Genomic DNA, 27,994 nt, shown 5'->3' with positions numbered 1-27,994 from the left:
ATTTAAATACTTTGCATGAGCTTGCCCAAGAGCACCTTTAATTCCAAGTCAACAGCCACCTTTGATTTCACTTTCTCAAAATCAATGGCTCACATTTCATCTTCGTACATGTGGAACCTTCCATTCTCTGGTTAAAAGGGATGAGCTAACACTCCTAAAACCCCTTCAAATGGTTGATCATTGCCGTGATCAACCTTGAAAACCCTGATTCTAATATTCGCTATTGGGTAATTGTCTATCTCCGTGGAGTTCACCGGAATAATTGAAGCCCACATTGAAAACAAGTGCTTAAACACTGTTTTGATTTTCGGTAAATTTATATAATTGACCATGTCCATAGGTGAAAAAGTGTATGTTAAAGTCATTGGCGATCCACAATCCCACCTCGGCCTTGCATAAAAATAGGTAAAATATTTCTTCACATGGATTGTTAGATCGGTGTTGGAAACACTGCAACTCAGGGACATGATTGTCGATGTCGTTTTGGAATCGAGCTTTCCAATTACCGATAACCCGAGCGTTTTATTGGTACAAAATCACGAAGGATTCGAACTGGGCATCGAAAATGTCATTAAGTTGTTGTTTTGATCGTTGGGAATTGATAAGTAGTCGAACTGTTGAAAATATTTCTTGAGTTCCGACATGCCCCTAATGTGGCTACACTTCTCGACATCTTTAAAGCAAGTAAAATTATGCCACGTAACATTGTCATCGTCGATAGTTATGATAAGTACTTATCTTGGTTTACGGGAAATCGTAAACGTGGGAAAACAACATTAAGTAAAGAAGAACCAAGGAGAGAAAGGAACATTAACCAAAGAAACATAGTTGTTTTCGTGTTCCATCCATTACACAAGGTTAGGCAGTTTTCCCTTGAAAACATGAAAATTCAAGAGTTGGAGATGCTAAGCATCAACACAAATCGATTAAATTAAATTTCAAATTTTCGTATTATTCATTTATTTTTTTCTAAAAAAATAAACGATATAAATATTAATCGAAAACTTGTATACAAATGTGTTTTTGTCAATTCACTTGTGGTTTAATCAAATTTAATCTCTTTTTTCATTGAAAAAGCATATATCTAAAAAGTAGAAATTGTAAGGAAGCAATTGAATTTAGGTTAGGGTTTTTATGATTTAAAGATATATTAAGAATGTGTTGAGGAAGAACTTTTGGGGTTAGCTTTAATTACCAAATTTGGTATTTTACCGTCTAACAACGAAAACGAGAAAATTGAAAGTTTTCTATCTTTTAATAAAAGAATAAATGTAACCATCAATTCAAGTCTCCTCTACTATTGGCAACCCAACCATAGCTATTCCCTTTCAATAATTCTGTTGTAATCACCCAATTGCATCACTGTCCCCACCTTCCTACATTATCATTTCAATTTCAGAAAACAACCTTATTATTAATATTTTACAAACTGGTCGTAGTTTGCAAATAATGAAAGAATTCAAATGTAGATGTTAAAATTCAAATAAAGGAACAAAATTTTCAAGTTAGATGATTGGTTAATTAGATTTTTAATCTTTAATTAGACAAATGAAAGGACTAAATTTCTAGAACAAAAAATTAAGAACTAAATTTTATTAAATTGAAGAGTACAGGGATTTGAAAGCAAGATTAGACAAAATAAAAAGACCTCTTGCATTTCCCTTTTGAACCCGTTTCTTTGGAAGAAAAGCTGTTTTGGTTGATTCCATCCATGGTAGAACCAAAGTAAACATAAAAAATATCTCCAATTATTTGTTCCTCTTTTGGCCTTTGTCAAAAAATCTGATTTAAAATTATTTCAGCTTGAGATTATAGATAAAAATAAACATTAAGTCAAAATATACATATATCTTAAGGTACATACCACCATGCCTTAACTATATCAATTTTAGATATATTAAAAAAATTATTTTAATCCTCCATTTAATTATTTTTGTATCTTTTAATTTTTAAATTTGTATTTTTTATCAAATTATCCTAACATAGATGAAAAAATTAACAAAACATGACATATACATAGATTATCACGTAATTGACACATCAGCATTTAAATAATTTTTCAGTAAAGTTTAAAAACATTAACTTTCTTCATTATTTTTTATAATTCTTTTTTAAAAATACAAATTTAAGAATTAAAAATAAATAACAAGTTAAAATTATTATTATTTTTAAATTAGAAAACTAAAAAAATCATTATACCCATAAATTTTAGGTCAACGTTTGGAACACCTACAATCTACCTACAATCTACCGCCTAACGGATGCCTTGGGGAATTTTATCTATGTTGAAGGGTTGGTTTCCATTAATTTTTTAATAACGGGATAGAAATTATTCATGAACCGAATTTAAAACGGTATAATAATTTATTTTACTTTCTAATTTTATAAAAATGTATTTTTATTATTCATTTAATTTTTTTGTCTATTTGAATTCTTTAATTTGTATTATTTGTTAAATTATTCTAAAAGAGATAGAAAAACTAATACCTGTTAATTTTGCTAACGTGATATCTATATGGAAGTCCATATGTATGACACTTTAACAATTAATTATTTTTATACCTTTTAAATATATATTTTTAAATTTTAAATAAAATTTATACCTTTTTGAATTTTTATATTTTAATAATTATTAATGTGAATTGTCACTTGTATACTACATCAACAAAATTAAAAAATGTTAAAATTTTCATATATTTTGAGTGATTTAATAAAAAACCTGAGAGAAAAAATTAAATAAAGGATCAAAATAATTTTTTATAAAATTAAATGATCAGATAAATAATTATATTATTTAAAATTAATATTAATTAGAATTTTAAACATAAATTATTTAATACTCTTTTTATGATTCAATCAACTGCTAATTCATTTTATACTTTAAAAAAATCAGGGGTACTTTTAATTTTTTAACATCAATTAATGGAGTTATTTTTTAAAAGAAAAGCATTAAGAAAATATGTCGAGATGGAAGAAGATAAACTACTCCAGAAGCAGGCGTTGATGATGTCATGATGAATGGGAATTTGAGAATTTATAAAAGCTAAAATTGGATGATGAATCAAAGTTATCCATTTGGCAAGGTGTCTCCACTTAGTTGTTTCTTTCAGGAGGTTACAATATTCAACCAAATCATGATTAATTTTAATTTCATTAATTATTCAAGCAGAAGACTTTTTAAGTTTTTTTGGGTTTTTGAGGAGAGCAATGTTAAGTGGCTGAAGCATTTTCATTTTTTCACTCCCCATGTCACCCCATACTATTGCTTTTTCACTGTCAACTTCACCATTTTTTACACTCTAATTTCAAGTAAGATTCTTGAAATGTCTTTCTTTAAAGTCTCTATTTTAACGTATTTACCCCCCAAAATTGACCCCTTTTGAAAAAAAAAACAATCAGATATTTCATATCTCCACATCATGGCTTTACCTTTTTCTCTCCAATAATAATTATTAAAGTAAAAAAATTCAATATACGTATATAGTAGTATATGGGTTAAATTTTATTGTAATCCATGTACTATATGTAAATTGTTTATTTAATCTCTATATTTTAATTTAGTTATTTTTAATTTGTACTTTTTCGAATTTCGAAGTTTTAATTATAATCATTTGGTTAAATTTTACAATTTCTAGAATTTGATATGAAAAATAAATTATCATATATGTAATATCATGTCGGCTTGTTATTTTCGCATATTAATCACAAAAAATCTATTAATAGATTTGATTGTTGTCATTTTGCATTAAGACTAAAAATTTAAAATTCGAAAAGTATAGACATTAAGAATGATCTAATTAGAGAATATAAATTAAATCAACAAGTTTTGCACACAATACAAGATTAATAGCAAAGTAATTGTTATATTTGGATCAAGACTTAAAATTCAAATTTTAAAAAGTTTAAAAACTAAAATTAATTAATTTAAAAAATACAGATATTAAATTTGATTAATTATAATACATAAATTAAATCTATAACTATAAAGATAAATAAAAAAACATAATATATATGACATCATTCTTGGCAATTCAAAAGCCTACGTATACAAGAAGCCCGATAGAAAACTATCTTTTTACCATGCCCGAGAGAAGACTTAGGGTGTTTTTGGATTTTCAGTACAGTATGTTTAACTTTCTTTTTATTTCATACTACAGTATCTTATTTTACCATTTTCACTATTTTTATATTAACTACAGATAAACCTTTAATCAAAACAAGGATGATCAAAACAATGAGATTAGCCTAATATCCTACAGCCTCTATCTTAACCTTGCTTATAAAAGCCACACAGCTTGCCCGGTAAAACTTTAACCAAACGGTCCAAGTCCTAATTTAAATTCTTATTTTCCTCTTCTTCTTTTTTCTTTAAATATTATTTTAAGTACTATAATCGAATTATGGTTGAGATTTTTTTAAAGCCGTTTAAAATAACCGGATTAAATTATGTTAATTTCTTTTATTAATTATATTTACATGTGTTTTTTTAGAAGTAAAATTTGTAAGGGTAAAATATTAATAAAGCAAATTACTACATCATTTAACACAGATTGGTGGATACTAACTTGATAATCAAACCAAATGAAAGATCAACATTCTCATCCATGAACAATGGGACCAATCTATGCACAACACCATTGGCCCAATCAGTGAGCAAAATAAAAAGAAACACAATTAAACCTAGTACAAAGTTTATGGGTCTCTTCAACAAAAGGTAAAAAGAAATTTTCAAAATACTACAGTTGAGTTAGTTAACAATAGTTAAGTCATCTACAATGTGGTGAAGATCAAGCTACTTATCCATTTGGAGGACCCCAGTAATAGTGGGGGCTTGTTTGAAAGAGCATCAAATGCACCTCCAAACTGTCACGCGTAGCTCGGATAGTTTTAAACATCAATATTAACATGTATTTATTTTGTGCTGAAAATGTTATTTTTAATAAAAATAACATAAAAATTTTAATCATGTTAATTATTTAGACTAATTAATAATATTATAAAAATAAAAAAAATTAAATAATACCAAATTAGATTACAACAATTAAAGCCCAAATGTAACATGGACTAAATTACTCATTTCTTCAAGAGAGGCCAATTTGTATAATTTAAAGACTAGCAGGGACCTAAGGTTATTTATACTATTAAAAAGTAAAGGTGTTAATAAAAAAAAGAAATAATTTGTTTGCTAACTCCCAACTTTACGCGGGCTTTCATCTTTGTACATGAGTCAAACTGTCGAAACCTTCTTTTTTCTCGGTAAAAGAAAAAACCTAAAGTTCAAAGGTCTGTCGGGGCTTAAGCGTTCAAAATGTCCAACCAAAGTAAACTTGAAGATTCCTCGCTGGACTATATAAGTGGAGAAAAAACTAGTTTTGCTTTTCTAATATATGAAAAAAGTTAATACATATTTTTAATTTCCTCGTCATTTAATCCTTCCAATATAAAATAAAATAGTCAGTTATCCACCAAATAATCCTATTTCCATATTTATTCTTAATATATAAATATTATTCATAAATATATTTTTGTTTTTCTTTTCGGATTCCATCCTAAACTTTCAAGTCCAAAATGAATGGTCAGGAGCTTTGTCTTTCTTATCATCTCCTCCTTCAAAAAGTTGGTACACATTTTTTAAGAAGAAAAATCAAACTATAATAATATATACATATATAACACCACTAAATATAACCAAAAAAAATTATTCACAAATATATTACATCCTTATACAAATCAAAGATTGTTTCAGTTTTTTTTTTCTGGGTGTGAGCAATTTTTTCTTCACACATAAATAAAAGAGCTCAAAAAAGAAGGCTCTTATGTAATCATGAAAAGAGAAAAAAAAACTACCACTACTATTGAAGATGTCCAACTACAATATCTTTGATTGAGGTTAATTGCTTTGTTGTAAGAATTTTCGTACGCCAATAAAGAACTGTATTGAAAGTTAGGGTTTGATCCGTACAATGCTTGAACACCTTCTACATCATCGAGTTTAAGATTCACTTTTTTACTACGTGGCTTCAAGCTCGGATACATCACGGCTTCCTTGATTGAACTATGGGCCAACCCTAGTATATGGCCAATCTCATGTGTAGCCACTGATTCCAAGTCAATAGCCGTCTTTGATTTCATTTTCTCGAAATCAACGGCCCACGTTTCATCTTCGTCCAAGTGGAACCTCCCGTTCTCTGGTGAAAAAGCGTGAGCTAACACTCCTAAAACCCCATCAAACGGTTGACTGTCACCATGGTCGCCCTTGAAAAACCCGATTTTGATATTCGCTGATGGGTAATTATCTATCTCCGTGAAGTTTACCGGAATCACCGAAGCCCACCTCGAGAACGAGCGCTTAAATACTGTTTTGATTTCCGGTAAGCTTATGTACTTGATCATGTCCGTAGGCGAAAAAGCATACGTTAAAGTCATGGACGACCCACGGTCCCACCTCGGCCTTCCGTAAAAATAGGCAAAATGTTTCGTCGCATGGATTGTCGATTCAGTGTCGGAAACACCACACCTTGGGGACATGATTGTCGATATTGTTTCAGAATCGAGCTTTCCGGTTACCGGTAACCCAAACTTTTGTTGGTACAAAATCACAGCGGATTCAAATTGAGCATCGAAAACGTCAGTGAAGTTGCTGTTTTGATTGTTGGGAATCGATAAGTAGCCGAACCGCTGGAAATATTTCTTGAGTTCCGACATGCCGCTGATGTGGCAACCTTTCTCAGCGTCTTTAAAGCGAGTAAAATTATACCAGGTAGCGTTTTGATCATCGATAGTTACAACAGTTACTTGTCCTGGTGCGATTCTAGCGGGAAAACAAAAACGTGGGAAAAAAAAGAGGAAAAGAAGAACGATGGAGAGAAAGGAACAATAACCAAACAACGGTAGCATAGTTGTTTCTGTTGTTAGTTATTTTTGGGATTAGAGCTGAAATTTGAAGCAACCATAGGCAGAGATAAGAGTAAGGAACAAGAAAAAGGAGTGAGAAAGCTAAATAGATTCTGCCGTGCCCCCTTCCTGGAGATACTGACTTTTGAAGGCAGAGAATGGTGGATTAACCACTGCTTCGGTTTCTAATTAAATTTTTTAATTAATATTTTTCGGTATCTGATATGAATACACGTTTTTTTGGGTGTTATTGAAGAGGGGGATGTGCTTAAAATTCTTAAATTAGTTTGATTGAAATTTTTATTCTTGTTGTTTGTTGACCAAATGGCTGATTTCAGCATTAGTTCTTTTTCAAATCACTTTCCAATAAGGTTTTCTATTGTTCCAAGTTCAAACTTTTATTACAAGACAATTCTTGGTGACTCAAGTTCTTCGATTGCGTGTTTTCGTGTTCCATCGATTACACAAGGTTAGGCAGTTTTGCCTTAAAAACATGAAAATTCAAGAGTTGGAGATGCTAAGCATCAACATAGAAATTTCTGAAGCAGGAGGATAGGAATTTCAGCCCATCACTCATCAAACTCGAGTGATTACACAAATCGGTTAAATTAAATTTACAAGTTTTCTTATTATTCATTTATTTTTTATAAGAAATATACTATATGGATATTAATCGAAAACTTAAATACAATTTTGTATGTCTTTTTTTTCATTGAAAAAGCATATATCTAAAAAGTAGAAATTGTAAGGAAGCAATTGAATTTAGGTTAGGGTTTTTATGATTTAAAGATATGTTAAGGATGTGTTGGGGAAGAACTTTTGGGGTTAGCTTTAATTACCAAATTTGATATTTTACCGTCTAACAACGAAAACGAGAAAATTGAAAGTTTTCTATGTTTTAATAAAAGAATAAATATAACCATCAATTCAAGTCTCCTCTACTGTTGGCAACCCAACCATAGCAATTCCCTTTCAACAATTCTGTTGTAATCACCCAATTGCATCACTATCCCCACCTTCCTACATTATCATTTCAATTTCAGAAAACAGCCTTATTATTAATATTTTACAAACTGGTCGTAGTTTGCAAATAATGAAAGAATTCAAATGTAGATGTTAAAATGAACAAAATTTTCAAGTTAGATGATTGGTTAATTATTATAGTTTTATATAAAACGACATTTAAGGTCAAAGTCTTCCATCGTTTCGCTTTCAGAAATGCAATGAAGTTTATCATGATAAATGGGTGCACTAATTCATTATAAAATACTATTTTTTAGTGTTTAATTATGTCTCCAATCTTTGTACTTAATGAACTTTTTAATTTTAGTCCATTGCTTTTATTTTTGGAAATTTATTCCCTTTACTTGTCCTATTTGAAAATTAAATTTCAAATGATAATATTCTTACCAAACTTTTATTAAATTTGAATACGTGATATTTTAATATTGAAATTTTTATTTAAAAATTAAAATTTAACTGATAAAAATATTCATATTTAATAAAAATTGCTAAAAATATTATCAATTAAATTTTAAATTTTAATTAGCAAATGGAAGAAGTAAATTTTAATAATTTGAAGAGTACAGGGATTTGAAAGCAAGATTAGACCCAAAAGAAAAAAAAAAGGACCTCTTGCATTTCCCTTTCGAACCTGTTTCTTTGGAAGAAAAGCTGTTTTGGTTGATTCCATGGTAGAACCAAGGTAAACATAAAAAATATCTCCAATTAATTGTTACTCTTTTGGCCTCTGTAAAAAAAATCAGATGATATATATATATATAATTATTGTTATCACAATAAGATTTAAAATTGAATACATATTTATTTTTTCGATTTAAAAATTAAGAGATTATAAATAAAAATAAACATTAAATCAAAATATACATACATATTAAGTTACATACAACCTTGACTTCAACTGATTAATAGTTTTTTTATTTTATTTTATTAGAACTATATAAAATTTAGGTCAATGTTTGGAACACCTACAAGCTACCACCTAACAAATGCGTAAGGGAATTTTATCTATGTTGAAGGGTTGGTTTCCATTATTTTTTATAACGGATAGAAATTATCCATGAATTGAATTTAAAATGATATAATAATTTATTTAGTTTTTCTAATTTTATTAAAAAATATTTTAATTATTTATTTTTTTAGTCTTTAAATTTGTATTATTTGTTAAATTACTTAAAAAAGGGATAGAAACATTAAGATACAAACAATCCAAGAGGTAAAAATTTAAATGAATTATTAAAATAATTTTTTATAAAATTGAAGAACTAAATAAGTAATTATATTATTTAAAATTAATAATAATTGGAAATTTAAATATAAATTTCAACTGCTAATTCATTTATACTTAAAAAAAATTGAGGGGCACTTTTAAAATTTTTAATTAACTTATTTTCGTTTTCTAATTGATGTTCAATTAATGGGATTGTTTGCATTGGGTTGGAAGATAAACTAGTTCAGAAGCAGGCGTTGATGATGTCACGACGAATGGGAATTTTAGAATTTTTAAAAACTAAAAACGGGATGATGAATCAAAGTTATCCATTTGGCAAGATGTCCCCACTTAGTAGTTTCTTTGAGGAGGTTACAATATTCAACCAAATCATAATTCTTTTAAGTTTTATTGGGTTTTTGAGGAGAGCCATATTAAGTGGCCGAAGCATTTTCATTTTTGACCCCTCCATGTCACCCCATAGTATTGCGTTTTATGCCATGATTTCAAGTAAGATTCTTGAAATGTCATTCTCCTAATACAAATGAAAGAATTGTTCCAATTCTTTTTCTTTCTTTTGGTGTGAACAACTTTTTCTTCACACATAAATAATACTATAAAGAATTTTTTAAAGGAGCTTAAAAAAGAAGGCTCTTATGTTATCATCAAAAGCAGTAAAATAACTACCATTACTGAATAAAATGTCCAACTACGTGATCTAGGATTCAGTCTAATTGCTTTGTTGTAAGAATTTTCAGAATTCAACAAAGAACTGAATTTGAAGTTAGGATTTGATTCGTACAATGCTTAAACACCTTCTACATCATCAAATTTAAGATTCACTTTTTTACTACGTGGCTTCAAGCTTGGATACATCACGGCTTCTTTGACCGAACTGTGGGCCAACCCAAGTATATGGCCAATCTCATGTGTCACCACTGATTCTAAGTCGACAGCCGCCTTTGATTTCACTTTCTCGAAATCAACGGCCCACGTTTTATCTTTGTCAAGTGGAACCTTCCATTCTCTGGTGAAAAAGCATGAGCTAACACTCCTAAAACCCTGTCGAATGGTTGACTGTCACCGTGATTGCCCTTGAAAAACCCGATTCTAATATTCGCCGATGGGTAATTGTCTATCTCCGTGAAGTTTACCGGAATCACCGAAGCCCACTTTGAGAACGAGCGCTTAAACACTGTTTTGATTTTTGGTAAGCTTATGTAATCGATCATATCCGTAGACGAAAAAGCGTACGTCAAAGTCATCGACGACCCATGATCCCACCTCGGCCTTCCATAAAAATAGGCAAAATGTTTTGTCGCATGGATTGTCAGACTGGTGTCGGAAACGCTGCACCTCGGGGACATGATTGTCGATATCGTTTCGGAATCGAGCTTTTCGGTTATCGATAACCCAAACTTTTGTTGGTACAAAACCACGGCGGATTCGAATTGAGCATCAAAAACGTCAGTGAAGTTGTCGTTTTGATTGTCAGGAATCGATAAGTAGCCAAATCGATGAAAATATTTCTTGAGTTCCGATATGCCACTAATGTGGCTACCCTTCTCGGCATCTTTAAAGCGGGTAAAATTATGCCACGTAGCGTTGTGATCATCGGTAGTTATGATAGTTGCTTGTCCCGATGTGATTTCAGTGAGAAAACAAAGACGTGGGAGAAAACAGAAGAAAAAAAGAAAGAAGAAGAGGAAGAAGCAATTACCAAACAACGGAAACATAATTGTTTCTGTTGTTAGTTATTTTGGGGACTAGAGCTGAAATTTGAAGCAATCATAGGCAGAGATAAAATTGAGGAACAAGAAAAAGGGGTGAGAAAGCTAAATAGATTCTGCCTTGCCCCTTCCTGGAGATACTTTGAAGGCAGAGAATGGTTTACCTTTTCTAGAGAACCAAGACAGCGGGAAACAACAATATTAGTTGATAGATGGTTTCAATTTCATGATTACCAAAGTGGCCAGTAGGTTTTGGCACGCAAATCTATTTCTTAAGTGGGATATTATCGCTAGTAAAAAAAGTGGGATATTACCAAAGAAGGCCATAGACTTTTTTTTTTTGAAAATGTCATTTTAATCCATGTTTATGATTAAAATAAAAAAAAACCCACTTTTTATTACATAACTCATAGAGAAGTGTCCTTTGTTTGTATTTTGTCGTCTTCGTTTATTGTCATCTTTTCAAATTTATTCACTTTATAAATTTGAACCAATTATAAAAAATTTCCTACATTTTTAATTTAAATTCAGATAAATTTCTTGTCCACATAATAGCTCTTTGCTAAATCAATAATTAAATAAGGTTTCCCTTTTTTCCCACTTATGAAAATTCAAATTAAATTCTTCATATCTTTAATTGTTCTTCAAATCTGCATTTCAGTAAACATTAATTAAAACTGTATTATATTTTAAGACAAAATCCTCAGTTATCTTATTCTTTCTTTACTTCTACTTCATTTATTTTTCTTCTTCTTATTATTATTAATTTTTTTGGTCAAAATTTATTGTCCTATTAGTTCACAGTAACTTGCGACTTACAAATCTGCCCCGTTTGGAGAGAGAATTTTGAGAGCGTCGATCGAAAGAAAGGAAGCAAAACCCTACTTATTCTTCGTTTAAACCTCCGCATTGGCATTATTTACAGACATACCCTCTCATTCTCCTTTACTCTTTGATGATTGTGGTTGTTGGGGAGAGCGGGAGGAGGGATTTGCGGTGGAAATAAGTGATGAAGTTGAGGGCGGAGTCGTTGTTGCCGTCGTAGTAGTGTTCGTTATGGGTGGAGCGAAGGCGTGGATGTTTAGCGTGGTATCGGTAAACCTGAACGGCTCCGTTCTAAGCAACAAGCATGTATGTTGGAGGTGGAGATCCTCTGCGGCGCAGCAGAGTAAGCCAATCTCATGGTCGCTCGTCTTTGGCTTGATGCTTTTCTCCTTAGGCATTGTTTCGCTCTTCACCGGACATGTGGTCTCTGATCTCGACTGGTATTCCCGGCGACTTGTGAAACAAAAACTCTATTTCAAATTGGTACAGTGAAAAATAAAGAATAATTTCGCTTTCATTTATGTATTTATTTATTATAATTGTTATTTATATTTTATGCTAATTTGATGCAAATGCTGCAGGATGGAAGTAATAAAGGACCGATTGATATATGGAAATCTGAAAATGGACAAAGTTTCTATGGATGCAGCAAAAGAAGTCGTAAATTTCCTCGTACGTTAATTTTCATTTTATTTTTGGAAACTTTGGTTTCTCTAAATAAAAGCTGGACTGGATTAAGATTTAAGAAGCAAATTTCAATCATAACAGGAATGATTACTTTCCTTAAATGTGTTTTATCTGAAATTATGCGCTTGTTTTTCAACATGTTAACTGATGCTAAGATTGTTGCTTTGGATGTTTATCTTAATTACTTGTAATGCAAAGTTCTCGGTTTTTGTTTTGGAAATTCAAAATTATGTGCATCTCTCTAAGTTTGTGATTGAGAGACAGTAGTTTTAAATTTTTTTGATGGCAGTCAGTAAATTGTTTGGTCCTGAGGTAAGAAAGAGCTAAGCAATCAATTAATTGTATGTTGTATCAAGGACATATCTAATTCCAACATTTTCGACTATTAATAGAAACACGAGGACGATAGTTTTGCATTTTGCAAGTCTAGGCACCTAAACAACAATGCAATCTACCTTGACTGCTTCTTTTGCTTAAATAGATTATGAGCTTTGAATTTGCCTATGTTTATGATGTGTTAGCTGATAATGTTGGTGTTTAACTTTGAAGAATAAAACTAATTCTTGATGATTTCTCCCTGAAGGGGAATCAGATGGAATTAATTCTTGTTGGGCAACTTTGTGATACTTCTTTTCTTTGTAGCATAATTTTCTAGTAAAATGGTTCTAATACCTGATGTCTAGTATCATCTGTTTTTACCTCTTAGAAAGAATCTATTTGACACTGTTTTCATTTAAAATTTACCAAACCAGTCTCTTAAGTTCACTGATTCATCATTTACATTGATATTTGATATCTAGATGCTGTACGTGAGCGATCATCAAATGGTTATTTGCTTATTGCTGCAAGTGGTGGACTGAATCAACAAAGAACAGGAGTAAGTGGAAATTTTTACACATTATGCTTTATTTTTCGGTAAATATCCTAATGGAAGATATTTTTAACTCCTTCAATGGCATATCTAACTTATTTATGTGTGTCTACTTAGTATTGTGACTCCTGCATTATGTATTATTCAAACCAATACGATTTGAGTTGATTTGAATAAATTGAGTTTTGGTGTGCCTCTGAGATTTAGGCATCATACTGAATTTATTATCCTCACTGACCTTGGATAGTACTATTTGTTTAGAATTCATAATTTGATAATGCCGCACAGATATCTGATGCTGTAGTTGTCGCATGGGTTCTAAATGCAACCTTAGTGGTACCTGAGTTAGATCATAATTCGTATTGGAAGGATAATAGGTAAGTTGAATCAGCCTATTAGAAGTTCAAATTAATATCCTATTCCTCTGTTCAATTGTTAAGGTTTTTTCCCCTGACATGCAGTGACTTTGTCAACATTTTTGATGTCAACTGGTTCATTTCTTACCTAGTAAAAGATGTTACCATTGTAAAAAAAGTTCCTGATAAATTCATGCGATCAATGGAGAAAAATCCTTACAGTATGCGTGTCCCAAGGAAATCCCCTCCAGAATATTATCTAGACCAAGTTCTGCCAATACTTAAACGAAGACGTGTAAGATCTCTTTCAAATACTCTTTTCACTAATGCTATTTAGGTTGATTGTAGATATAATTTTCAGAATTGAACTTTCTGATCTTTCTTCATTCCCTCTTCCCCCCCCCTTCCCTTCTCTCTCTCCTGGTTGTGCTGTTCAAAGGCAGAGTTTTAACAATTTCCTTAACTTTTATGTTCTTTATATCTTGGTAATTGAATCATATGTTGTTAGAATATATGTATTATACATTTTCTAGGATATTATGGTTTTTGTGTGAAAGTGCAGCAATTAACTCTCTGAAAATTTTGTAGGTCCTTCAACTAACAAAGTTTGATTACAGACTGGCCAACAACATTGATGAAGAGCTACAAAAATTGCGTTGCCGGGCTAATTTTCATGCTTTAAGATTTACAAAACCTATTCAAGAACTTGGACAGAAACTTGTATTGAGAATGCGTGAAATGGCAATACGTTTTATAGCAGTCCATTTGAGGTTTGTTCCTTATCCCAGATGGTTAGATGTGCATGTCAAGGGTTTTTAAAGCAATAATATATTAGATCTGCATCCTGAAATAAGGTTTGTCAGTAATCCTTGGGGATGCATTTGCATATAAAATGGCATACTTAGGAATTGGTATGACTAGACTTATTTTCAGTCCCTTCACTTTCAGGTGGTGATCTGATTTGAAATTTTTTAAGCCAGATAAGCTAGTGACATTGTAGAATGCCTTTCCCTTAAGTGCCCAATCCTTGGAATTTTGGAAAGGCATCTTAACTTCACTTCGTTTATATGTATACATTTTGCTGTTATGCATGACATCATATCCAATGACTACTTTCTGCATCAGCACTGCTGCATCTGAGTGCATGTGTATTCAATAACAGCACATTGGCTCATTTGCATTGAGAAACATCCTTAAGAATAATTTAAAATTCTAATACCTGTTTTCCTGATATAACTCAAACCTTATTTCATTACAGATTTGAACCTGATATGCTAGCATTTTCTGGTTGTTACTTTGGTGGAGGGGACAAGGAGAGATATGAACTTGCAGAAATACGAAAACGATGGGAAACATTACCTGTGAGATTCCATTTTTTATGGCTTCTCACCAGTTCTTTCTTTACTATACACCATAATAATTGTTTTCAGCAGTACCAACCTTTTTTTTTTACTGCATCCTGCATTTTAGTAAAATTGCACTCATCTTCACATTTGTGCAGGATTTAGATGCTGATGGAGAGAGGAGTCGAGGTAAATGTCCACTCACTCCTCATGAAGTAGGATTGATGCTGCGGGCACTTGGTTTTGCAAATGACACATACATTTATGTTGCATCTGGAGAAATATATGGTGGAGAAGAGACTCTGCGACCACTAAGAGATCTATTTCCAAACTTCTACACAAAAGAAAGGCTTGCCAATGAAGAGCTGAAACCTTTTCTTCCATTCTCTTCTCGCCTTGCTGCCATAGACTACATTGTTTGTGATGAAAGTGATGTTTTTGTCACCAATAATAATGGAAATATGGCAAGAACTCTAGCAGGTCGAAGGTGAGAAATCTTGTTATTTCTTGCATCATGCTTTTTTTTTTTCTTCTGGTAGAGTCCCAAGTGTGGTGTATAGGTGCTAACTTTTATGTTTATCTAGTAGTTTATCTGTTGAAGTAATTTAAAGATGTGAAATTTCGACCAGGTTCTAAAGACATCAACTATAAGCAAAATAATGCTCTTAACATGGTCCTGCATTGATTTGCATACCTGTAATACAATGTGGGGCTTGTAATGTTAGATTTACCCCTTTGGTGGGCCCATGCTGAGAATATGTATTGCATCAGCTTTTATTAACATTAGTTGAATATTTGGTACCAAGCTGCTTACCCTGAGCTCCATAGGCGTGTATCTGTTTATTTCTCTGCATTTTACATCGTCCATTGTTTTATTGCGTATTTAGCATGGGGTTGATTCTCTTTGAACTTTCTTTAATTCTTCATGATTGCTTGTTTGGATTCAAAGGAGATACATGGGGCACAAAAGGACTATAAGACCAAATGCCAAGAGATTAAGCTCTTTGTTTATGGAAAGGGATAAGATGGATTGGGACACCTTTGCCCGAAAGGTGAAGGCAGTTCAAAGAGGATGCATGGGAGAGCCAGATGAGATGAGACCAGGACGTGGTGAATTTCATGAATATCCATATTCATGTATTTGCAAAAAGAACGGAGATCCTGAGTCGGAACAAGTAAGAGGAAATCAAGGATTGAAGAACAGAAGCAAGGAAGAAGAGCCAGTTTTAGGAGCCAAGGGGGATGAACAAGTGTTTCTAATCTGATTGCATCTCTGCCATCTTTTGTTAAGCAGGCACAAAATCCGACAGAACATGCCAGTTGATTTGAGCCAAAACCCGGTCAGGGAAGGTTTCCCTTGTTTCTTCTCTCTTTTATCGAGTAGACACGAGAAAAAGGAATTGAATCTTTGTACAGGCAAAGGTAATTTTAAGAAATTGTGACTATTCATAATATATTTGCTAGGTAGATAGGTATGTGCGATACTAGAGATTCTTTGGTTTGGACCATATTTAGTTCTTTTTCTTTTTATAATTAGACAGTATTCGAATTATATTTAGTTCTTTTTCTTTTTATAATTAGACGGTATTCAAATCAAGCGTTCAATACTCAAGTTCATTTCCAATAGATTTGTCACAGCAGTGCTAAGATATATATTTCCGACAAACGATTTGGAAGAAACCATTCCTCGGGTTTGAATGTCTGCAACGCTTACCCATGAGGACAAATACGACTTTCTCGAGTAATAAATAAATCTTACACATGTAAACTATCATGATAAATTGAAAAAAAAAAAGGTTTGAAGCCTGATCTTTATTTGATTCCTTTTGGGTCAACAGAAGACTAGAAGAAACCCCAAGTAATCTAGGTCCACGAAGAGAGCAAAGAAGGCTGAATAAGCAATGAGCAGTTAGATGCAACAAAATACATGGGTTGATATCACTTCCGATGCTGCACTTCAATTATCAAACCCAACTACTTAAAGACGTTCCATATACAAAAGAGCATGGCCTAGACAGATCAGATTATAATAATTCTAAATAAAACTAAAGAACACTAAACATATATATGTATATATCTACCGCTACATCAAAAATACAAAGAAGCAAATTTTCGTTCCTAGCTTTCTCCTCTATCATCTGATAATTTACACAAAGCTACACTGGTGTATGTTGGTCATCTATTCGCTGAATTTCTTTTAAGACTGGATTCCCCTAGTTGCAGGAGGGCACCTCTCAACCTGTTATTTTCCAGACAGTTACAATTGCATGAATCATTGTACGTTTAATAACAAAGAAGGCTAAAAGGACAGCAATGTTGATTTGAGAATAGAGCGATATGAAATTTAAGTTTCACCTCTCATACTTCTACTTTGACTTTTGTGACTTTTGTCGAGTGAAACAGAAGGAATTTTTGAGATGGCCAACGAGCTTTGTAGCCCTTCCAAAAGCTGTGGGCAACAAACAAGATCCGTAACCATATCAGTACAAATTGTAAATGCAGGAAAATAAATGTGGTTAGTGATTATAATAGATTTCCCTTCTTCCTGACAACATATATATTATCGACATCACTGAACTCAGACAAGTGAGCAGAAGACGGGCAAAGAATTCTTAGGGTTAAGTGACATCATACAGGGAAGAAACATATCCTAGTTTAATATGTAGCTGGCACCAAGCACAACTATTCTTCTTAAAGTAGTAAAAACAGCAAAAGTAAAACTCTATAAATTCCCATTTTCATTCAACAAAACATTCTATGTGATACCCAGTAACAATTTTATATTTTAGACACATATCTGTCTAACCAAATATGTTAATGTCATATCTCAATGTTGATTTCCTAGATTATGATAGAAAAATAGAAATATGGAAAAGATGCTGCTTGAAATCTCTTCACCCCAATACCAGTAGATAGGATAAGAATTCAACAAATTTGCAAAACACACCGTCAAATTCATTTTCCTACGGGAAATGTTGTTCCTATATTCCAAGCAAACCTCTACTTCTCAACTTGTTCCCTAAAGAGTCTGAAACCCGGAATCAAATCTTACACATAAATTGTCAACCGTTTGCAAGCAAGGAATTTTTCAAAGCACAACTCAAAGCTCACAGGGGTACATGATGTACAAGAAAAAAAAATTTCAATTCATTTTCCCAAAAAAGAAAAGAGCAGTATACTTAGCATATGAAATAGATTTAGATCTAGAAATTTTGATTCTGCAGTATAATGACAACTTATGAAATGAATGATCATATCTATTAACTTACTCTTGATGTTGGCTGAATCCTGCGATTAGATCTACGAGGTTCAACACCTTCAGAACTTGTTTTTGTTGTATCATCATTGAAAACTTTTTCCTCGATTTTTGCCAATTTCCCACCAGATGGCGCGAATTTCCCTTTATTAATCCTTTCAGATTTAGTATTTGAAGCTGAAGTTTTCTTGAGGGGTACATCTGATGAGACAGCCACAGAAGAAAATAAGACCGGGCCCTCTGCTGCTCCATCAGAAGATGAAAATGATCTGAACTCCATCAAGGTTGGCTTTCCTGATACATTCTCAGCATGGCTTACAGAATCCTCCAATTTTGACACATCTGAGGCCACAACACTCTCAGGTTCAGAAACCATAGTGTTTGATAAGTAGTTCTTCTGAGGAATACTTCTACTAGAAACACTAGGCAATTTTCCGGACTTGAGAATCTTGGGCTTGGATACAGCCATTCGTTTTGGTTCAATTTTATTTTTCGTTCCACGAGGTTCAGATCCTTGAGGCATTAAATATTTTGTAAACTTGGCTGAATCACTAGTTTCATGAGTCTTGCTACTCTGATCTGCAACATAATGTTTACTTACTTCCATAAACTTTTGCTTCTTTCCAGGCTTAGGAACACCAAAAACCACTCCTGATCCTTTCTTCTTTAAACCAGTACGTATCATTTTCAGTGAGTCAGGTTTACTCTCATCTCTGGTACTTTTACCAATATTAAATATTTCTTTGTTTGCAGATAAATCCAGCAATTTCGTGTCATCAGGTTTCCCAGATTCCTTAATGTCAACATTTTTTGAAAACTTATCTTTCCCTTTGGCTTCAACCGCAGGACTGCCTAACCTTTGTCGCTTTTCCTGTGGGGTATCACCCTGAAAAATAGATCAATGACTTAGCACCAAGAAGCAATCAAAGTATCATGAGAGAAGCATCAATCACAAGTATAAGCTAGCATATCACACCTCACGGGAAGACTCATTATTATCAACAAAGCTGGACCATTCAACCCAACTACCTTTCTTCCACATCAGAGAAGGACGAAGAAGCGATGCTTTGACACCAGATGTTTCTCCTTGAGCTGCAATAAAAACAATAAAATAAAGTTTTATTATTCTCAGAGCAGAGGCTGTATAGACTTTTCTACTGAGCAGATTACAATCCAGATCGTTAATAACTGTTCTACTTGGTCATGCATACCAGGAAAATGGACAGTAAATGAAGTTTCATCTTTCTTGCTCTTCTCAATGACAACTCCCTCCCACCAGCTGAAAGCCAAATAAATGAACATAATAATTTCAAACATCAGTTCATTCCTTGATAATTAAAATTGAAACAACTTGATAGAATTGAAACTCTCCTTCCCTCTAGCACAAGGAAATACATGATTGATGGGAAATAAATAGCATTTGATTCACAAAGGTAGTCCAAAGCCATCCAGAAAAACAGGGCATAAAAATGCATTCTAGCATAAATCAGTTTGTTCAAACATCAAAAGGTGAATATCTTGTCAGATTACAAAATGACAAATCGTAGGGTTGCACAAAAAGGTATTAATGGATATCCTAAAGGTTGGCTAGAAATATAGACAAATTATCCAAAATTCTACTTCCTCATATATATTTTATAATGTCCCCATAATCTTCAACAGTACCATTTCTGTCCAATGGACTGCAAGAAATAGGTAAAAGAAGATATAAAAAACATTGCATGCATACCTATTTTGCATCCATGCATCAACCCTATCTCCAACAGACCAATTATAATCCCCCATGGCTGCCCTGCGTCTCTTCCTTGTTCCTTCAAATGACATAGCTGTACTAGGACGAGCACAGCGTATCCTAGGTGCCCTATCACCTTCAACTTCCACCCATTCCTTTAGCCTATCACCATCTGTAAGACAAGCAGTCAAAAAGGTTTGTTAAGATAACCATTATTGATGTTTGTGCATATTGCAAGACATCTAAACTGTTTTTCCATAAGAAACTTGAAAGTTTCTATGCAGAGAAGTCCATAAGAAATATACCCTCACTCTGGTGCATTTAATTCATACAAGCAAATTTGTGATTCAGCCTAGAGATCCCCAAAGAGAGTAAAATTGCACACACATCAACAAGGAATTACATAAAAATTAAGGACAAGAATTCTAACAGATCTGCTTTCATAGTTAACATAACTCAGTTGATTCAGCTAAAACATAAGTTACAGTTGTTGTGGTAGCTCACCTCTTGTCGAAGTTCATTGTAACACACATAAGCTTTGCCATCATTCAAGTTCAGTATATCTGCCAGGAACCATGCTACTCTTGACCCACCTCCATCTCTCAATACCTGGGCATGAGATAGTAAAATTGTAAACAAATCAAATATAATATAAGATCAATAATATGTGTATATAAAACTTCAACATTTCCATCTGGTAACTAGGACAAATGAATGCAATTTTTTTCAAACTCAGTACTACATTGTCAAATTTCCATCAAATATAAGTGTATTTCAACTAAAGATCAAAATCTCAAGTAATATTTCAATAAAAGTCACAGACCTCAACATGCGAGCCTTCCCTTATATTATTATCTTTTGAAGTTTCCCCTGCTTTTTCATGGTCAGTCTGAGTGATCATCAAAGGTGATTCAAAACCAATCTCAGATTCAGAAGCAACTCCTTTAGTTTTGGCAAAATCTGAAGCTTTGCGCCTCTTTTGTCCTTTTTTATCTTTTTCACTTGTTGCAACAGGAGCCAAACCGCCATCTGTCAATCTAGAACGATCTTCCATAGACTCTCTGGTCATCTCTCTATGAGTGGGTGACTTTCTGTGGTTATCCTGCTTTTCCCTCTTGTCCCCAGGAACCTCTTTTAGATGCCCAACAGATGAACCAGGAGCTTCCATGCTACCACCTATGTTTATCTGCTCTCTAATAGCACCATCTGGCTCAGGGGATGCTTGGGGTACTTTCCAATATGCTTCTGGACCTGCTTCTACCAATTCAGCCAATGAGAAAGGTTCACTCATAGCAACAATCTTTCCAGCCTGTGACACAGCTTCAGCTGCCAGCTCAGCAGCTTTAACAATGGCATCCATGTTTTCAGCTTGCTTTGCAGCAGCTGAAGCTGCTTCTACCCTCCTTCTAGCAACTTCTTTGGCAACAACAATGACAGAATTTGAACTAGCAGCAGCATCCTCACCCTTTAAGATGGATGCAGGAGTAGCCTCGCTCAACCTCTTCCCACTATCAGATATTGCATTATTGGGAGTGGAATTTCTGTAGCCACTTGAAACCAATGCTTCATCAGCCATCAATTTTGCTTGTAAGGCAGCATTTGAGGCAACATTGGCAGCCGCAGCCGCAGCCTTTGCAACAGCAGCAGCTGCTGCTATTGCAACAGCTGCGGAAGTCAATTTAGTTTCAACATCTGGTGCCAACCCTGAATTTTTGTGCTTGTCCAACTGCCTCCATATTTCTTCACTGCGATTAACAGCAGCAGCAGCAAGAGCAGCAGCATCCTCTGCATGCTTCTGAGCATTTTTGTGTTTACTAAGAGTTTCTTCAGAGAGACTAGCCCTCTGATCTGATTCTTGGTCACCCTTTTTGAGATGATTACCAGAGACAGATGTAATGAATTTATCAGTGGACTTGGATATATTGGTAGCAGGAATGGTAATTGCAGCAGGTGTAGAGGTCTGACTAACCACAACAGTAGCCAATGGGACTCTGATTGAAAATGAGGTATACTCTGCCCAGACTCCTCAGGAACTGTAGACTTTTTCCGTTTTCTAGGCTTTGGATCAGCAGAATGGTGACCAGGTTTTAATGTTGCCTTTTTTGTGTCAAGCAGTGGAGTCCCTGCAAAAATATTGGCAGGACTTCCACTCTGGACCACAGGAACTGCAGAAACCTGTTTCATGCTAGAAGAATGAGGCACAGATGCTATTCCAGGATTTGAATTAACTGCTTCTGTGATCGGACGCACAGGAAAACCAGCATTGCCATCAAATGCAGAAGTCTGTGGAGTCCAGGGGCCACGAAAAGGGGATTGGGACATCCAAGAAGAATTGTGTCCGATTAAATTCCTTGTAGCTGAAGGATGTAATGGAGAAATTGCTAGCTGATAATCCATAACTGCACCTCTTGGAAAGCCAGTAGGTTGAAGGGCGTCACCAGAAGGTGTACGAATACTCCATAGTGGTGATGAAAGGGGTATAATTGGGTTTACAATTGATGTTGTTGGAGTACCCTTGCTGGTAGAACGACTAGCAGGTGAGGATGTAGCCTTACTCTGAAGTGTATTTTGTTTGATCGATTGATCAGAAGTTTTAGCACCTGAGCATCTCAACCAAGGCACAAAATTAATAGATAACAGAATCAGAAGAAACTATTTCAACAACTTAAGACGAGCAAAGATACCTATATGAGACTGCAACGGAGTTTCAGGGCTAACAAGAAGTGATTTTTTACCATGTACCCTCTCAGTACCTGCTCGCCAAGCATTCTCCCAAATGGTTCTTCCACCATCTGCAGACAGCCCAAAATAGTGAACATATCTGTATAAAAGTCCCAAAGATAACATATTTAGAGATAAGAAACCTAACCAGGTCCTCCAAATGCTGATATCATATATGCCTCATCAGGTACTGTTCCTTGTCTGCGGCAACATTATTCAAAACATTTAGATAGATGTGCTCAGATGATCAAACGTACTAAATGAAAATGCAATACCAGAAACAACTGGAGTTGACAAGAATACCAAAGCACATGCACAAAATTTTAATACATGCCAAGACAAAATGGAAGTTACAAGTCTTACATCAAAGCTCCATATACAAAAATCTGAGCGCGCAACTGAACTTGCTGCAAATCTGTAAAAGGCTGTTGAAAAACTGCAGATGAAGAAGCTGATGTGTTCAAGTCTGGCAGACTAGATACTGAAGTAGAAAGAACACCAAATGGTTTCATATTACCGCCTTCTATATGTCCATAGTGCTGCATCTCATTGGATTGCACAAGTTGACCAGTTCCAGCAGAACTGAGTGACACATTACTTGTTCTATCACTTCTTTCTGATTCCCTTGCAGGGGTTATCTCTTTTGCAGCATTTCCCTTTTTAGCAGCTTCCTTACTTGCACTCTTACCACCTGTTCGTCTTGTTTTACGCTCAGAAGTCCCTTTGAGGCCACCACGCACATCCTCCCTTTTAGGTGCCTGAAGATTTGCACAACTTGTCTCTCGAGCAGCCTTGGCCCCCGCTTTGCTTAAGCCAGAGGTTGATGGAGTTCCTTCCATGGCCTTCTTGTATGAGACAAAGAGTGAGAGAGCAAGTGCATGAGGGATAGAGCATAACCGGAATGAAAAACAAAAAGTAGAATCATACTTCTTAAAATTCTTCAGCTAGAAGACAAGAAGCAGGACAATAGTAGAGCACAAAATGGAATTTTTAACAAAACCATATGCATCACTTTGGAAAATGAAACTTTACCGGGATATTTTGTCGTGTTGCATGGTCGAAAAAGGTTGCCAATTCTTTCCAGATTCTTGTTCAGACACACCTAAAAATGGAGGTACCTCAAAGGTGAAACTTTTGTCTCCTGGAGTTGCATCATTTCCTTCTGTATCCTGAGAAATTGACTTCTCTTTGTTCGCTTCCTCATTAGTGACACCAGATGCTACAGCACTCTGATCTTTGGATCTTTTCACACCATTTTCAATTTTACCTTGTGACTGCTCAGAAGTTCTAATGACAATTGGAGAGCCACAGGAAGGATTGTCAAGATCAGCACTGCTACTTCCACTTTCCATCATGTGAAACTTAGTTTGAGATTCAGATGAAGGCACAGAAGCAAAGGAAGTAGCCTTTGCAGGATCAACTGCAAAATCAAAATAACCCATGAGAATGATAACATGAAAATTGTGGGAGGAAAACAGAAAAAACTGATGAAATGGTCTCAAATGAAAAACAGTCGCATGAAAGAGGCTAAGCATGCAATTTATTCATGGACTTTTACATCTCTAAAAACAATAAAAATTTGAGTTACCATTCAACATGACAAAATAAAGAAGTTAAAAACAAAGAAAGATCCATCTCGAGAGCCCAAAGGAGAGTGGAGGGATAGCAAAGAAAGAAGAAAACAAACTTTTTACCAACACAAAAAATGAACAATCTAAGGGAAAATGACTGGGGACAACAGTAAAGGATGGGTTCCACCATGAAAGGCATAAAATATTAAATTTTAATCACTTCAAGAAAAAACTGATAAAGAAACTCACCATCAACCTGATGCACAGCAACACGACCACTGATCTCTTCAGAAACCAATCTGGAATTATTATCTTTATGGTGATTTTGGTCAGTATTATGGGAGGTTTCCATTGAAGTTGAAGGCACTGAATTCATCAAGGTCTTGTTCAGCTGAGTTGAAGCATCACCTGACAGCGCCATAATAACAAGATAAGGAAAACAGTGAAACAGGCATTTAAATGAATGCACTGGCTATGGAAGACTACCAAATAGAAGTACCAAACGCACCCTAAAGGATTGATGTATAAGAAATAACTAATAAGAATTTTATTATATTCAAATTTAAGTTGAGATAATAACTAGCTAACTGTAAACCAAGATATACTATGAATTATAGGTCACCTGCAGAATCTGTAGAAACCTCAGAGATAACTAGAGCTTTGTCACCATCAGTCTTCCTCACTGTTGAATCAGAGACAATAGATGATGAGTGCATATCCTTTCCAACCTCCAATGTGACTCCACAAAGTGTTTGGTTTCCATTTTCGCCTTCAAGTGTAGTGGTATTCTTCATTAACAATGACTGATCAACTATCTTGCATGAGAACTGTTCACCAGTCTCACAAGAAGCACCTTTTTCGGTTGTCATTTCAGAAGTCTTTACGACTGAGAAACTTGCTTCTGAAGATGGCACCTGAACCTCTTTCTTATCCAAAACAGTATTGGCTGGCATACCCTTATCAGAAGGCAAAAGAACACAATCCACTGTACCAAGGAACACTAAGTTAGCATATGATACAGGATGCGTGAATGAAGGCATAAAGGAGGAAAGCAAAAGCTCAATTATTACACTTAATGCTTCAGTATATACATACCCAACATACTGCTGACAGGAACATCAGGTTTTAGGTTTGAAGCTAACTCATTTACCCTGCCACCTGCACCGAATGATGAGGAATCAACTCCCTTTGTTACAAGTGGGATCTATCATCAAAGCAATCTGCACTACTACAATCAGAGGCAAATTGGTGTTCTGCTTTGAAGCAACTGAAACACTTCTATCACATTTATGATCATCAATATGTTCAGTGACGATGTACTTTCACATACTTTCGTGGGTCCAGCAACCAAAGTATCATGAGAATCTTCACCTTCATCCTTAGAACCTTTACCATCTTCTGCTAACAACAAAGATTTCTCAGACTGCTGCTCGAGATTTTTTATCTGGGTGGTAATCAATTTCTAACAAATCCTTCTTCTCAATAGCATCAGATGCTAGCTTCATCGTTGAATTCACCTTTGACTCTAGACTCATACAAATTTTAGTACCACTATCACTAACCTCATTTTCATGCTCCTTGAGGGTAATATCACTACCAATGGGCATTGATGATGTGTCATGTAGCTTTCCTTCTGACAAGACAATGTCTTCAGACTTGCTGGCTGCAGAAGAATTCTACACCCGCACGCTTGCTGCATTCTTCCACCATATGGAGGTCAGAATTCCCTTCCAATATTCTACCAGAAGGCTCACTCATGTTAGCAGTGCTGTTTCCAACAGCATGTTCTTCTTCCCTAGATTGCATCTCCGAGGCTGAATGTTTCTGCACATGCGAGGTAACACATGCAACTGTATCATCAACCAAGTCTTACCACCGATGTGAAGTTCTGGACTTAAACCAACATTTTCCCTCTCTAAATTGTCCACATTTTTATCAATGATATCATTTTTCAAATGTGTGGAATCTTCATCATCTACCAAAACACTAGTCATACATGTGCTTTGCACAGAAGGGATTACGGTATTAACTTCTGACCCAGAAGCAAATTTATCTTCCTGTACACTGTCATCCAAAGACTGATCAGCAGAAGCTTCCACTAGATTTTCATTAACAACAAAATGTTTACCATCTTTAGACTCATCTCTCTCAGTTGCAGGTATGTCAGTATTTTGCTATTTGGATCTTCTAATGCCCCATGAACAGATGGACCACCCTCATGGGTTTGAGAAGAATCTTCAACCAACTGATTATCTACACATTTCCCTGGAATCTCACTGTATGCAGGGCAGGTTGTATGTCATCCCCAACTTTAGAAAGGCTACTATCTCTGTGTTCAAACTAGGGTCCATCGGCTTTATCATGCAACCCAGCTCATCACAGGCATCTGAATCCTTACTAATAGTTGATCAAGAGTAGTTTCGTCCTGCCCTACAATTTTAATAGCATTTCAACTGATTCTAAGGATGCCGCCTCAGACCAGACATGTCGCCTAGAAATCAAACAGGGTCTGCGCACTAGAACTAAATGCAATCCCTGACTCCCCGGAAATTCTTCAATCCACTGATTACTCACTACTTCAATCCGAGAAAAACTCAGTCAACTAAACTATCAAATCTTAGATGCCCACGAAGATTGTCACAAAATCAAACTGGAGATCATATGACCGTAAAACAGAGAAATGGCCCACCACTAAAAAATTGCTGGAATATGTCAATATCCATGAGTGTATCCACAACAAAAGGTAGGAAACACTGAAAAGATAAATCATGAAGTTAAAGAGTATCCTGCCACAGTAGAATTGCATGGAAAGCTAAAACTTACAGCATTTCTCCAAACAGAACAATCCACATTACCCATCTAAATACCGCCAGCAGAGTTGATGGCAATTACGTACAAATAAGAGTAAAGCAGGGGAAAAGAAGGTTAAACTGTCACATTGCATAAGCCAACCTCATCAAGAAGACAACTGAGATAAAATGCCACTCGAAATCCAAAATGCAAATGGTGGTTATGAGTCTTTTCACCAATTTACACTCCGACAACTGCAATATCCAACATAAGGAAATAAACACTACATTATCAGGTAACAAATTTAGTAAACTGAAACATAGCAAGTAAAGCCACTGGAGTTTCAAACCTACTGCAGTGACAAGTAATAACCTTATAAGTAAAATAAACATGTATTTTTCATCCTAATATCATTAGTTGACTTAGATATCAAACAATATACCATGAACTAATTCAAACAAGTCTAGTTCAAAACCATAACATCCAACTACAATTGATTAAACAAAACCTCCACGCAATCAATAATATAGCAAAATTACTAAAAAATAGAAACTAGCAAAATAATTGACTGACTACGGTCAACCTTAAACTTAATAAAAAACTCGGCTCCAATAATACACAAAAACCAAAAAAAAAATAATAAACCTTTGAATACACTATCCTACCACTCAGAAGAAATACTGTTTCCAAGCTCTTAATACACTAGAAAAACGAAAACCCTAAATAGAATCCTTGTGCTACCAAAAACAAAATAGCACCCGCCGCACCAACTCCCTACGCATACGAACAGTCCCATACCAATAACCTGAACGGCAGAGGAATCAAACTATACAAACAGAAAACAAATAATAGAAGATAAAAGAAAATGAACTAGAGAAAATTTGGTAGAATAAAACCTAACTAATGGAGGAGTAAATGAATAGAAGAATTAACTAGTAACCGCGCCTTACCGGAATTCTCCAGCCGGTGAGTTAGGGTTCCGGTGAAT

At 34.4% G+C, this 27,994-nt stretch overlaps 3 protein-coding genes and 3 pseudogenes across 3 annotated transcripts; 1 reads left to right on the top strand and 5 right to left on the bottom strand.

The window, feature by feature from the left end:
* Window positions 1-2: 2 nt before the first annotated feature.
* Window positions 3-1,709, bottom strand: LOC107887569 (metalloendoproteinase 1-MMP-like; annotated as a pseudogene).
* A 3,976-nt stretch (window positions 1,710-5,685) lies between these two features.
* LOC107886072 (metalloendoproteinase 1-MMP) lies at window positions 5,686-7,192 on the bottom strand. The gene has a single exon (XM_016809889.2). The coding sequence runs from the start codon at window positions 6,895-6,897 to the stop codon at window positions 5,815-5,817; it is 1,083 nt and encodes a 360-aa protein (XP_016665378.1). The 5' UTR covers window positions 6,898-7,192; the 3' UTR covers window positions 5,686-5,814.
* Window positions 7,193-9,741: 2,549 nt separating this feature from the next.
* LOC107886071 (metalloendoproteinase 1-MMP-like) lies at window positions 9,742-11,124 on the bottom strand (annotated as a pseudogene).
* Window positions 11,125-11,291: 167 nt separating this feature from the next.
* Window positions 11,292-16,488, top strand: LOC107886070 (O-fucosyltransferase 29). The gene is made up of 9 exons (XM_016809887.2): window positions 11,292-12,162; window positions 12,261-12,351; window positions 13,167-13,243; window positions 13,526-13,614; window positions 13,699-13,888; window positions 14,182-14,363; window positions 14,852-14,954; window positions 15,095-15,423; window positions 15,886-16,488. The coding sequence occupies exons 1-9, from the start codon at window positions 11,911-11,913 to the stop codon at window positions 16,199-16,201; spliced, it is 1,629 nt and encodes a 542-aa protein (XP_016665376.1). The 5' UTR covers window positions 11,292-11,910; the 3' UTR covers window positions 16,202-16,488.
* A 243-nt stretch (window positions 16,489-16,731) lies between these two features.
* Window positions 16,732-23,618, bottom strand: LOC121211473 (uncharacterized; annotated as a pseudogene).
* A 55-nt stretch (window positions 23,619-23,673) lies between these two features.
* Window positions 23,674-26,650, bottom strand: LOC121211472 (uncharacterized). Its single transcript, XM_041084239.1, has 4 exons — window positions 25,312-26,650; window positions 24,839-25,201; window positions 24,466-24,624; window positions 23,674-24,065 (listed from the first exon to the last, which is right to left on the bottom strand). The coding sequence occupies exons 1-4, from the start codon at window positions 25,316-25,318 to the stop codon at window positions 23,674-23,676; spliced, it is 921 nt and encodes a 306-aa protein (XP_040940173.1). The 5' UTR covers window positions 25,319-26,650.
* Between the last annotated feature and the right edge of the window lie 1,344 nt (window positions 26,651-27,994).

The sequence above is a fragment of the Gossypium hirsutum genome, chromosome A12, assembly GCF_007990345.1.
Source record: "Gossypium hirsutum isolate 1008001.06 chromosome A12, Gossypium_hirsutum_v2.1, whole genome shotgun sequence".
NCBI classification, from domain to species: Eukaryota; Viridiplantae; Streptophyta; class Magnoliopsida; order Malvales; family Malvaceae; genus Gossypium; species Gossypium hirsutum.
Note: the sequence above shows the minus strand (reverse complement) of the source record. Positions and strands in the feature narration are given on the sequence as shown.

Bases quoted from the DNA above. Each gene is read 5' to 3' on its own strand.
- LOC107886072 (XM_016809889.2), bottom strand. From the start codon at position 6,897: ATGCTACCGTTGTTTGGTTATTGTTCCTTTCTCTCCATCGTTCTTCTT.
- LOC107886070 (XM_016809887.2), top strand. From the start codon at position 11,911: ATGGGTGGAGCGAAGGCGTGGATGTTTAGCGTGGTATCGGTAAACCTG. The intron at 13,615-13,698 runs GTAAGTTGAATC...CCTGACATGCAG, and splicing joins TCGTATTGGAAGGATAATAG to TGACTTTGTCAACATTTTTG. The intron at 15,424-15,885 runs GTGAGAAATCTT...TTGGATTCAAAG, and splicing joins AGAACTCTAGCAGGTCGAAG to GAGATACATGGGGCACAAAA.
- LOC121211472 (XM_041084239.1), bottom strand. The intron at 24,625-24,838 runs GTGACCTATAAT...TGGCGCTGTCAG, and splicing joins GGTTTCTACAGATTCTGCAG to GTGATGCTTCAACTCAGCTG. The intron at 24,066-24,465 runs GTGAGTTTCTTT...TTGATTTTGCAG, and splicing joins TGCTGTGCATCAGGTTGATG to TTGATCCTGCAAAGGCTACT.